At 36.8% G+C, this 13,674-nt stretch overlaps 2 protein-coding genes across 3 annotated transcripts; one reads left to right on the forward strand and one right to left on the reverse strand.

Moving 5' to 3' along the window:
- Positions 1-3,792: 3,792 nt before the first annotated feature.
- Positions 3,793-5,485, forward strand: LOC116027893 (protein JINGUBANG-like). Its single transcript, XM_031269660.1, has one exon. It carries the CDS (start codon positions 4,066-4,068, stop codon positions 5,290-5,292), a length of 1,227 nt encoding a protein of 408 aa, XP_031125520.1. The 5' UTR covers positions 3,793-4,065; the 3' UTR covers positions 5,293-5,485.
- Positions 5,486-6,308: 823 nt separating this feature from the next.
- On the reverse strand, positions 6,309-10,843 carry LOC116027892 (inactive protein kinase SELMODRAFT_444075-like). 2 transcript variants are annotated; one of them, XM_031269658.1, is made up of 8 exons: positions 10,481-10,843; positions 10,233-10,372; positions 9,495-9,589; positions 7,837-8,864; positions 7,576-7,736; positions 7,284-7,360; positions 6,884-7,208; positions 6,309-6,713 (listed from the first exon to the last, which is right to left on the reverse strand). In XM_031269658.1, exons 1-8 carry the CDS (start codon positions 10,668-10,670, stop codon positions 6,567-6,569), a joined length of 2,163 nt encoding a protein of 720 aa, XP_031125518.1. In that variant the 5' UTR covers positions 10,671-10,843; the 3' UTR covers positions 6,309-6,566. The 2 variants fall into 2 exon arrangements, with proteins under 2 accessions (XP_031125518.1, XP_031125519.1); XM_031269659.1 differs by lacking the exon at positions 10,481-10,843 and having other exon boundaries at positions 7,837-8,868; positions 10,233-10,365.
- Positions 10,844-13,674: the final 2,831 nt, after the last annotated feature.

The following is a 13,674-nucleotide window of genomic DNA, read 5'->3' on the forward strand; positions in this document are numbered from 1 at the left end:
ACTCTTTAGACGTGAGATTTTTATAACTAACCGTCCTATATTCTCATAAACAAATGTCTACCGCGATTCAGTGAGACACAACCATCGTATTACACATGATATGACATACTTCCTGATAACATCTAAATGTTTAGATTGTCTATGATATAAATGCAACATATGTGTATTGTAAAAGGGCCGGGCTAACACTTGATTTGAGTTGGTCCACTATGAGCAACCTAAGCTGGTTTATCTCATTGTGACTCTTTGATGAGAACGTAATTTTTGTATCATTCAATAACTGAAACTGTATTGTGTACAAGAATATATATAGAAGATATTAACAAAGAGATAGAATACAACTATGACGGTAGAGTCCTAACATCTTTGCCGACTAGGACTAAAAGACGAGTTTCATAGAACACACCTTTCGAGTAGTGATTGTAAACTAAATTTTTTGTAAATCAAAAAGAGCCAATTCAACACTTGATTTGAGTTGATCAGTTATGAACAATCTAAACTGATTTACCTCCTTATGATTTTTTGTCAACTAAAATTACAATGCAAGTTTAATTTCATCTAGTGTGCACCTTTCAAGTAGTGATAATTATGTATTTACTTGTAAATAAAAAAGGAAAATATAATTTGCGAACTTAAATAATATAATATGCTTTTTCCTTGGCTCACCCCGAGTGACCAATAACTTACTATTTTATTCCTTCTTCTTATTCCATACTTTATCTGAGCACCTTTCACAATATCTATTCATATCTTTTACAATTATATACAAATAAATTTACATTTAACTACTCATAATAATTCACAAAACTTTTTGAGTTCTACACCTACCACTCACTAACAATCAACAAATGCTCACATAAAACATAACAAGGGGTACTGAAAACATATATTACAAACACTAATTAATTACATAATTAATTAAGAACGATTAAGCTAAGGGGCTGCAAAAGCATCATCAACCCAGCTAATCATCTGCTTATTATTATTATGCTTATTATCCTTGTTATTATAGGAAGAGGATGAAGCGAAGCCCAGAAAAGCTTTGACGGTGGATTTGAGCCTGTTCACTCTCCGCCGGTGACGGATGCGCCGGAGAACCACGTCTTTGTTCAGCGTGTCGCCGGAGTTCGCCGCCTGCTTCAACTGTATATGCCTTGTCACGAAGTTCTGGGTAGTGTTGTTTTCGCCTTCTTCTTCTTCTGCAGATATTTGCTGCTGTTTCTTCTTCTTGGTGTCGACTATGGAGCTCATCTTTCTGTTTTTCTGAGATAATAAGATATGGAAGAATCTATAGATCAGATCAGATTTTAGTGGGAGTATGGGTTTGGATATAGGTATATATATATATATACACACAATAATAAGGAATCTTGTTGGAGACGACAAAGAAAGCAAGAGTGTCAGACTGGTCGGTGGATAGATTCCATGGAGGACAGTACAGACAACCTTTCTAATTTAGAAATTAGATTATCAGAAGGGGCGGTGAAACTTCATCCAAGAAATTAAGAGCTAGAGGCATATCTCAGTATTGTGTAATAGTCTGTATTTCATCAATCTTTGTAATAGATTCATGAGTTTGATTAAAAACGTGTTGAAAAGAATATAATTTAACTCATAATAACCTTCAGGTATGAAAATTATGCACAACTCTCATTGTAATTTTTTATCAGCTAGAATTATAAAGCGGGACGAAGTTTACACTATATCATCGTGAATTCATGGCTATTTTATTATATAGTGATATTTGTATAAATGTATAATTAATAATTAACCTATGTAGTGGTGAATTGCTGAAGTACCATGTTTTCAAATTGGTACTTTTAAATTAGGATAACATTACATGTGAGTAACATCATACTCACTCTTTTTTTATTCTATTTTTTCCTTCTTTTAAAATAATTTTCTACTATATAGGAGGAAAGTGGTTAGGCCATCCGCACTCATTTCCTTCTTTACAAAGCCTACATGGACTTTTATTTTTATTTTTATTTTTATTTTTAAGGGTGACAATGTGACATGTGCTTGAAAATTTGTAATTTTGACAAGTTAGAATTGCAATTTTTAAGAGAAAGGCCATTATATATTATTATTATTATTATTATTATTATTATTATATTTTATTGATAAAAGAAATAATTTTGTATAAATTGTTACTTTAGTAGCTCTGATCTTTTCACCCATGACTATATAGAATTGTTAAAACTTAACAAAAAATTATGTTAACCAATTAAAAACGAGTGTTGTACATGTAAGACCATCTAATATGATGTGTAACACTTTAGCTAAAATGTAATATTTTTTTTTATGAATCCATAAAAAGTATTATATTTTAGTTAAAAAGTATTACACATAGACAGTCTTACACCAAACTTATTCCTCAATTAAATCAATTCTGTATTATCACACAGTCGAACTCAAAAAAAAATTACATTTAAGAGTACGTTATCTATCTCTTAGCTAGGTGGGTCTTCATGTCACCCACATGATCGATATTCACCTTCATTGATCAAGAACCATGTGTAGAGTGAAAGATGAAGAAGTGATTAAAATCCCACATGCCAATTGCCAAAAACAAATACCAAAACCAGACTTCAATCAAACATTTTTCTTCTACTTATAGCTCCATTATCGTACATGCAATGGTTTTCGTCATCAACCCCACACGCGGCGTCCTATCATAGGACAGCAGTCGTCGAATGTATCTTTTATACATCTGCGTGTAGCAGAATCCCACATCATATATAGCGACAGGTTAACAAACATTTTTTTCTAGAACGTCGCACCTGGTTTTTGCTACCAGCACGAGATGGTAGTGGGGAAGTTAACTTCAATTGGCTGCTGACATGTGCCTGGGGAAACCAAATTTCACTAACTACCCAATAGCCAATGGGCCAACACCAATAATGACCTTTGTAGTCACAAATGACATAACGAATTTGGTCTCAAGTTTTCGGGTTTTGCCAAATTATATCTTAAATGTCACATTTTTTCAGAACAATGAGAAAGTAAATTGTGTATTTTAATTTTAAGACTTAACACTAAATTATTTGCTTTTGGGCTCAAGGAACTCAAATTTAATCCCCTAACGTTCGTGGTAGGGATCAAACTCCTACCTCGTCGACTATCACTAGAAATAGGTCTCCAGACCCATGTGGAGTGTTTGACTATTTTACGACAGTCCAACTCTCAACTAGTTTGTCGTGATTATTTTCGCTTGTTATGAGTTTTTGTAAAATGAATTTCTTAATAAATTTGATTTTTAAACTATAATGGCCCAACGGAAATCAGTCCACAATGCCACATGCCAAATTTTGCTATTTTTAGCTAGAAATGACTATGCTAGATTTTTAATCAATCCCCAAGATCTTCACGACTTTATTGATTGGGATGCATCATTGCATATATGGGACACCTTAGTTAGACTTACAAGCACTCTTACAAATATGGCGCCTAACTCAACCGCTTAGCGCCTACTACAATCATGCATGTTTACAAGTGATATTTATTGTGCGTATCAATGTTTATGTAGAGGAGAAAGGGTCTAAGCTTGATTGCTGGTCAATAAATTTCCATGATTTAAATTGCCTGGGAAGTACATACAAATTTTAATTTCATTCACAAAGCTTGCCATCAACCAATTAAAACTTGGTACGCCATCCTCACATGCAACATATTAGGGGGGACAAATTAAAATGGAGTGCATCAACTGAGGAGTTCGATCATTATAAAATCATAATTAAATATTGAATGATTGTTAGTTGATAATAAAGATTCGAATCGAAATAATCTACAGGTGTCAGCCGCCAATTAACATCATAAATTCATAAGTCATCTCTCTTCTCCCGCCTCTCCTATATTATTCTTCATTCCCTATAAAATCTCTCTCCCATTCAATCAATTCTGCCTCTGCTTCCTCCCTCACCTTTCTTCATTATCTCCCCCTGCAATCTTTCTGTCTTCATTTCCATGGTGGAATTTGGATTGGGATTGGAGTATATGATAATATAATACACCGCAACAACGAAGAACAAAGATAGATAGATAGATAGATATCCTATAAATAAAATGGCGCATTCCGATCCCAACATGCCGGTGGGCCAAACCGACGAGGATTTAAACGGCCGCAAGAGCAGCTTCTCCGCGTACGATCCTAACGTCCGGTTGAGCGTGGATGGGTCGCCGCCGATGTTGTCGCCGTGGAACCAGAACTCGCCGTTCGCCAAGTCTCCATGGTCGCAAACCGGGGGCGGGGTGGGGGGAGAGATGAACAATGCGGCGCAGAATCTCCCGCAGAATTGCCTAATTGGGTCGCTGGTGAGGGAGGAAGGGCATATATATTCCCTGGCTTCCCGGGATAAGATTCTGTACACGGGATCCGACAGCAAGAATATTCGGGTGTGGAAGGATATGAAGGAATTCGCGGCGTTTAAGTCTAATAGTGGGCTGGTGAAGGCGATTGTGATATCCGGGGATAGGATTTTCACGGGGCACCAGGACGGGAAGATTCGGGTGTGGAAGGTGAATCAGAAGAACCCGGGGGTGTATAAGCGGGTGGGGACGATGCCGACGTTTTTTGATATTTTCAAGGCGTCGTTGAAGAGGAGCGCGGTGTATATAAAGCACTCCGACGCGATTTCGAGCTTGAGTATGGATTCGGAGGACGGGCTTTTATACTCGGCGTCGTGGGACAGGACTTTTAAGGTGTGGAAGACGGAGAGCTCGAAATGTGTTGAGTCCGTGAAGGCGCACGACGACGCGGTGAACTCGGTGGTGGCGAGCGTGGAGGGGATGGTGTACACCGGGTCGGCCGACGGGAGTGTTAAGGTATGGAAGAGAGAAATAGCGGGGAAAGGGACTAAGCATGTGTACTTACAGACGTTGCTGAACCAGGAGTGCGCCGTTACGGCGCTGGCCGTTAATAAGCAGGGGTCGGTTCTCTACTGCGGGTCATCCGACGGGGTCGTTAACTTCTGGGAACACGAGAAGCAGTTGTCCCACGGGGGGGTTCTCAAGGGGCACAAGCTGGCCGTGCTGTGTCTCGCTGCGGCCGGGAACCTCATATTCAGTGGCTCGGCGGATAAGACTATATGTGTTTGGAGGAGGGTCGGGTCGGTTCATACGTGCCTCTCTATCTTGACCGGTCACAATGGACCGGTTAAGTGCCTGACGGTGGATGAGGACCAGGAGGCGACAGGGAAATGGGTGGTTTATAGTGGGAGCTTAGATAAGTCTGTGAAGGTGTGGAGTGTTTCTGAAGCCGCACCTGATTTGCAGAAGATGGGAATGGCGTAGAATTCATGAACACCGCCTCCCTCTGTTCCATCAAAACCCTGCCGGTTCGTGTTGGGTCCGTACAGACTGGAAGATTCAACCGTCCAGTTTATGAAATGTTGTACTAGTACACTATAGTCAGTCAATCTCTTACATGCATAATTATTGAAGGGTAATTTTATGCAATAGAATTATATATATGAGATTTTTTTTCCTTTCTTTTCTTTGTATATAAGGTAATTTGGTTCCTCTAATTATACTTGTTTCATTACAATTTTGAAGTACTAATTTGTAGATAGTACTGTTACGATATCTTACGATTTACTTTAGGACAACCCTAGCCAAGTTTATCAGACTGTTGACATAATCACAATATTACAAATTCAACACAAGGTTCCTTGTGATCTTTTGCGTCACAAGATGAGATTTACTTCTATTAAGTGTAATAGTTTTTTAAGAATGTTCTAACACTGACATTCAAGCATGAATGAAGAAATATAGAACAAGAGAAAGCAGACAAATCAATCAATCATAATAAATATAATAAATACAGATTTGTCAATGTGATTCTTGATTATGCAAGCACGTTCTATGAGGCCCCTACAACTTGTCATTGACATGATAATAAGGTCTATATTACATGACTGTGTTTAAATTATTCATAGCTGGTTCTCCACTCACAAAATTTGCTGTTAAAGAATGCATTTTCTTCTTCGATGAAAGAAAAGAGACAAAGAGGAGAAGAATGTCAAAAGATTCACAATATCCAAACAAAATCTCAACAAGTCAAGATGCATGTGATCAAATATTGTAAGGGCCATATAACACCCCTGCAACAATGGGCCAATAAAATATTTTGACAAGATGCCCGTGATTCAAGAAGATAATGAATAAATAGCATATTAATGCTTATATATATATACATAATTCCTTTTAAACTCGTATAAGTTTACAAGAATGGAACTTGGTCAGCACAGAAAAAATGACAGGAGGGTAAACGACTTGTACACAGTGGTAATGAAGGCTGGAAACTGGGATTTATTAAAGAAAGCGTGGAGCAATTTTTTAACAGCAGGAACAGAATATTACATACAGTTATACAGTTATATCTTTGTCATCTAATGTCTGTATTTCCTAGTCACAAAGAAAATGTTTCAGTCATTTCATTTATACCTCTTCTCCAATGCATTGCAAAAGAAGTGAAGTATTACAACCTAACTTAGATCCTAAAAGAATGAATGATATCTTACCAGGCACTCATCTTCAGAGTAGCACCAAGTTTTCAGAATGTTGTGTCAGTATGAAAGTCGGCGAGAATGCCTCCTTGGTTCTGGACGGCTGCTTATGTTCACGCCTTGCATTTGGCTACTTCTATTGCTGACCAAATTCGAGTCTAAATCCAGTGGCAGGACTGTAGCCCCTCCTTCTAGTACTCTAAGGACCTAAATATGAACATTAAAAAAATGAGAACCTTTTCATCCCAAAAATATAGTTGAAGAATACTCACTCTGTATAGTTGTATAAATCTCTAGCGCAACAAAGGAAACTGGTTTAACAACCAGAGGGTAAATACTTGAAGTACTTTTGTTTTGGAATAAAGACATGGGAAAACCTTGGACATAGGAGGACGCAAGTCAGGTTCTCGTTGTAAACACAATGACGCTGCAAAACCCATTGCCTGTAGTTCCCGGGGTAAGTTATGAAGTTGTGTTGAAGCCAAATTGGAATCCAGCAACTGATGCTTATGTGCTAAAATATGAATTGGTTCCACCGTAGCTGAAGGGTAAGAATTCTCCAGTAAAAGGCTCTGCCCCTTGTAATATAGAAAGTCGCTCGTTTTTTTACCAGTAATCAGCTCTAACAACACAAGGCCAAAAGCATATATGTCAACTTTCTCTGTAACCTTTCCATCAGTGAAGAATTCTGGTGCCAGGTACCTTGAAAGGTATTGAAACAATGTTATCAAAGTTAACCAATGCAAAACACAATATGCTTTAGTATTGAAAATGTACCCTGAAGTTCCAAGAAGGTGCTTGTCATCAGAAAACACCCATTCACTGTGCAACCGTGCAAGCCCAAAATCCATAACCTTAAATGAGGAAACATGTTATTAGATCCATGTGATTTCTATCAATTTCTAAGGAATACATATTTTACAATGAAAGCAGAAGACTTCACCACCCTTTTTCCTTAAATAGGTCTTTCTATACACATATAGCTTTTAAACGGTTCTTTTAGAAACAAGCATGATACAATTGATTATAGAAACAAAATGATTCCCAAGAGCCATCAATTAATAGTTACCAAAGGTTCAAAATCATGAGTTAGGAGGATGTTCTTTGGCCGCAAATCCCTGTGAACTATACATCCTACTCTGCAATCTTCATGAAGGTAGCGTAAGCCTCTAGCTGTGCCAATAGCTATCTTCAGTCTTGAGTGCCAATCTAGAGTAGTTCTATTTTTTCCTGTCATATGTTGGAGCATCTTTATTATATTTTGCTAACTCGCAGTTAGAAGCTAACATGTAGGTTGAATGGCAAAAAATACTAGAAAAACAGAATGTACCATGCAAGTGAAAGTCCAAGGACTTGTGGCATATATACTCGTATACTAATAATCTCCTGTTTTGTTGGATGCAGAAACCAACCAGAAGTACGACATTCCTATGCTGTGCACAACTCAATACTCGCACTTCCCTACAGAAATCAGTATCAGCTTGAGAACCTAGAAACTTGAGCTGTTTTACAGCAACCACCAATCCATCCCTCAGAATCCCTTTATGAACCAAACCAAACCCTCCTTCAGCCAGAAAATTTGTGTCAGAGAACCCATCTGTTGCTTCCTCTAGTTCTTCATAAAGAAACTGTCTAGGGGGCTTCCCAAAAGATGGGGCTTTAAGTTGACAAATTGAACACAGAGGAGGAGGTTTTGAAGAGGTTCTACCTAAAGAGACTGCCTCCCTGATGCTGGAGTTGACAAAATCTATCTCAAAGTTTTGGTCCCTCCTCATCAAACCTTGATTGTGTGGGGAAAAATTATCATGTTCATTTCTGGAAGTAATAGTATTTTTGTCCTTCCCAGAGGTGTTTATTTGGCTTTCTACTGTTGAAAGGTTCTTATCAATTATGTGGTTCTGAGGAATCCAAAAAATTCTTTCACGACTCTCAGTTTCAGACTTTTGGAAAGATGATAGAGTTATAATTCTTTCCCCAACTGAATCCATTGCATTAAGCTGATCATCATACTCATTGTCTTTATGGGCTGAAAAGAACTTTGCTTTATTAGGACCTTCGTATAGTGGATTGTGCTGATATAAAAGAAATGAGTCTTGTCTGGTAAAATTTTCTACTGGAGTTCTCATGTATAAAGGACTTTGATCCTCGGGACTGCTTACAGGAGTAGAATGTTTCATCCTATGCCCATATGAATTTCGATTATCCAAAACAGGTGAAGCCTCAGCAGAAACGTAAGGCGTTTGTGGTTCATCCGAGCACCCTAAATTGAGTCTAAGGACCTTTGGCTGGGAACCCTTCATGACTACAATATTGCAGCGAAGTTCCTCCACACAAAACTTGCGTTCTTGTTTCAATTTTCTGTCTTAGAAAATAAGAATTGAGTTGGTAGTTTTAATTTCAGAGAACACATAAACCAAAATGAGATCAGAAGCATGAAAAAGTAGCAAATAGTGGAAATAGGGAAAAATGAAAAAATAAAAATTTAAAAAATAAAAATTTATATACTCGGGCACATTTCTAGCAACTCTAACTACCATCTAAAGTGCAAATACTAACTTAAATTGCTAGCTGAAGTGTGGCAGCATTGCATGAACATCACAATGGTTTGAAATTTTTGGTCCAGTTCACATAAAACATAGGTGAACAGGAAGAAGACAAACATGTTAAACACTTGTGAATAAGCCTATATATCTACATCAAACACAGTAAATATTTTGATGACAGTTCACACCAAAACAACAGAAAGACAATGGCATCTAAAACCTGACAAACATTTCAATTCTTAGTTGGCTCTGAGGGCAGGACCAGTAGGCTACAATAACTGTTCTTTTTCTGTTCTGTTAAAATGTTGCTTTCTAATCCTAAACTTATTGATGTGCCAAGTCTTGGGTGTGGAAGCAAAGCAAGAAAATATGAGCACAACTGGGAAGAGGAATCTCATGAGCTAATATGCACTAAGAAAAAGAAAATACATTTATATTTAATTACTTGTCCAGTATGACCCAGCTAGCCGCATTGCTCTTCGCTTCAGCAGCCACTGCACCAGCAAAATTGGCTGACACAACCTTAATCCGCACTCTGACCTGTAATCAAATTGCAACGATTTATATCTTGTCACTTGATAAATATTAGATATGTTTATTATGCAAGGATAAACACTACGAGTTTTTGCTTCCAATACAATTGTTATACAAATGTTGTACAACTAAATTACAGCAGAGCACACATGCCTCTGCTCTTTCCTGGAATCAGCAGAAGGACATAGTTGTCCTGCTTGTCTAATAGGAAACAGTAATTGACAGTACAAATTTTAAGCTATATGATTATATACATTATCTTTTTAATATGTCGCAAAATGTTATGCACTTTTTTAGAATAAATGATATAAATAATTTTACAATATACACTTCTAACAAAAGTTAATAAATAAAAATACTCAAAATTTTATTATATCTGGTATAAGATGGAAAATGTGTGCTTTTTCTCCACTGTCTTTAGTACTCCAAAAGTTAACATTGCAACTAAAAAAGTTTAGAAATTATAATATTATTTTAGATTTCATTTTTAAAAAAGAAATAATAAAACAAAACACAAGTACACATTTCTACCATTTTCATAGATTTCAGGCAATGGTAAATTACTCTATTGTCCAAGAGCAGGTCAACGGGGAAGTTCAAAGTATGGAATCTAAAGGAGTGGTAGTTGAGTAATTCACTCATCACTCACATCGATTTGGTCGTTAAATTGAAGAACCATCTGAGAACACGAGTCGGTGATTTGACATATCCGATCCGGCGACGAGTTCACTCGGTCACCACTGCGGCAGTCTCCTTTCAGCTTCCGAAACCCCCAAAAACTCTTCCTCTCTGCAAAGACAGTGAAAATGGACGGAAAACACTTTTTATTTCACGTTTGATTTGCTTAGCTGTTAACCGCTAACAAAAACCGAAAAATTAGGAGGAAAAATGCGTTACCGGTTTTCCGTTCCGAATAAACGGCGAGAAGCGTAATGCAATCACCGGGACGCACGACGTGAGTCAGAGCCCAGGCCAGCGCGGCTTTGGTGATCACCTTCTCCGCTTTCACTGCAACGATCACTTTCTCCGATGGCGTGACCACACGCGGCATCGAGTTGGCACGGAGGTCGGATTTTGGCGGTAGCATTTGTGAACGTCGGCGATTGGGCGGCACGGCGGCAGAGTGAGAGAAGGAGGAGTGAGCGCGCACTTAGAGAGGTTGGTTAACAGTCTTGTCCAGAGTGCGGGCGGTTATAGTTCTAGAGTATATATGATAGACGAGGCATGACGGTGCATTATTCAATTGGGTAAGATTCATTCATATTTGTTAGTTGTGCTCCCTCCTTGTATTTCTAAGTTATATATTTGTAAATTTTCTTTCTTGTAACATGTATTTATGTTTTTGTGTCTAAGTTATAACTAGGCGATGTAAATTTCTTTCTCTAATGTTTTACTAGAAAAAGAAAAAAGACAAAACTTACAAAGCAGTTATAACTTATGGACGATAAGTGAACATGACCAACAAGTATGGACGATCCATACAATTACTTTATAACATAGGGATGAAAAGTACAAATTTTTCTTTTTTTTTTTTTAATATATTATGAGATAAATTATGAGTCGCTCCGCCAATTCTCATATCCTCACCCTGTATGTACACTCTGCACATTGGGATGACGGGATCTCCTCAGTGACCCCAAGTTCCCAATAAAATTTAAATTTCACATTGTCGTTGAAACAAGACTTTAAAATGATCGTTTAAACTAATTAAGTTATGAGATAAGATTAATCCAATAAGTTATAAATTTCCGTTGAACCCCATTTAGATTAATTCACCAGACTTAAACTCTTCAATTCCTATTTAAATTATCACTTTTTGGTGGAAAAAAAAAACAAAAATAAATAAAAAATTATCCTTTAATATAAAGTTTAGGGTAGTACTATAAATATAGAAAAACATAAAATATAGAATGACAATGCGCATGCATATTTGCAGTGGCATGTAGTATATATGTAGTTACAAAACTTATTCAGCAATGCAGATCGGCGGTGAGGATATGTGGTAGTTAGAGCTAAAGCCTAAAGGCACAAAAGCACAAAAGATGAAACTAACAAAAAATACCAATTTGGCTCTGTATTAATATTATAAATGGTCTATTAGTATTGTTGTTGTTATTATTATTATAGTTTCAATATTTTGATTAATTTAATCATTTCGTTACCACTTATCATTATTAACGGCTTATCTATAAATATAATTTTTAAGCTCCGAAAGGGGTGACCAAGTGAGGTTACCATTTGGAGCATATAGACTAGTTGAAGCACATCACCTCCACCACCTTACTTTAGGGCAGGAGTAGTGAAGGGTCTTTAGTAGTTGATTCAAACTCTTGAATAGAATAAAGTGGTTCAAGGCACAGTTCAACTAGTCAGTTAACCAATTCAAAATAAGTTTATCAGCTTTACTTTGTTAGTAATTGCATGATACATAATTTGAATTATGTATAAAATTTGAAGACATGTAAATCAGTTAAAGCATATCACGCGATTTACTTCTTCCTCCATTCAGTTTGAGTACAGAAGTAGTGAGGAGTCATTAAATTTTGGTACTAAACTTCAAAATAGTATAAAGGTGAAGGGTTAAGGGTGAGATTGGGAAGAGTGAAGAGTGTACTTGGTCCATGAATCACGTTGAATTGGCAGAGGAAGGCTTGGTAGGAAACCGGATGTGGCAATGGGCGATTGCCGATTGGCATGGCATGTTGTTTTCGCGACAGACCACACACAGCGCCATGTGATTGCACTTATTGTGCAACCAATTTAATATTCTCCATTTCTTTTTATGTACATGTGACAAGACCGCCTATTATATAATTTTGAATCCAACATTTCAAACTTGATTATAAGTTATGTGTGCTTTTTTTTTTTGAAAAAAAGTTATGTGTACTTGTATACATATGCTTGCAGATTTTTTTTGATGTTTTACATAGTGGGTGTTGTTTGATTGGTATTTTATATTTTATTATTGGACTGGGTTTCGATTATTTTGTTTATTTAATTATTATTTTCACTATTTCACTGGAGTTTACCTACGCCAAAATTCTTATTAGATATTTGGTACTTATCAAGAGTAATTTCTTGCAAAAAGATCATTTGACCTTATCTTTATAATTGTTAATAGCAAATAACTCATTTTCTTACATTTGATTTACGAGAAAACCTGCAACTACTACTCGAGAGTGCGCTTTAGGTGAAGCCAACCTTCTAACCCTAATAAGCAAATGACCATATAGAGGTAAACCAGCTTAGGTGCACATAGTTGGCTGACTCATACAGAAAAAAAAAAAATCAATAGTCAATTCTCACGATGAGTCAACATGGAATATTGTAGTTACTAAACCAACTATCTTACCAACTCAGCTGGGATTACTCGGCGAGAAAGAAAACTTGCTAAGTCTAATCTATTAGCACTAGAAGTTAAATTTTTACTCCAATTCAAAAAACAATGATTTAGGTAGGTAGTCACCTCTAATTAGCACATATTAATGTTTACGTGAATACATATAACAAGAGTTAATTCCAGCAATGGTCCCCCGACTATGTTGATTTTTTAAAATTGGTCCTCGTCTTTTAATTTGGACGAAAAAAACACTTGACTATTAAATTTGTTCCGGCAAGGGTCCTTCCGTTAACCTTCAGTTTGTTAGGCGTTAGATTAAGGGGTAAAATAGTCTTTTCATTATATAGTCTTCTTCTCCCTCATCTTTGGTCAGTAGCACGCAGAGAAGATAAACTATAAGGTCACTACACTGCAAGATTGCTTCTCCCACTCAAGTCCAGAAGGCACAAGCTAAGCTAGCCAAAAGGATGAAAAAAAATATGGCATAAAAAAAGGAAAACAAATGAAAACAATATATTATGGCTTTGGCGACAAGAAATTCGAACACGAGAGAGAAGTAATTGAAGAAACTAACTATTGAAGAACCAGAGTCACCAGAACCAGTATACATGGTCTCAAGTTTAGCAAGTAGCATATCATCGTGGGTGTTGCCACTGTAGAGAAGTTGGAAACATAAGCATAGAGAATGTGTAAATCCAAAAAATGTGAAATTAAGGTGATGTAAGCATCAGAAGACTATAGATCTTCCTGC

The sequence above is a fragment of the Ipomoea triloba genome, chromosome 8, assembly GCF_003576645.1.
Source record: "Ipomoea triloba cultivar NCNSP0323 chromosome 8, ASM357664v1".
Classification (NCBI taxonomy): Eukaryota; Viridiplantae; Streptophyta; class Magnoliopsida; order Solanales; family Convolvulaceae; genus Ipomoea; species Ipomoea triloba.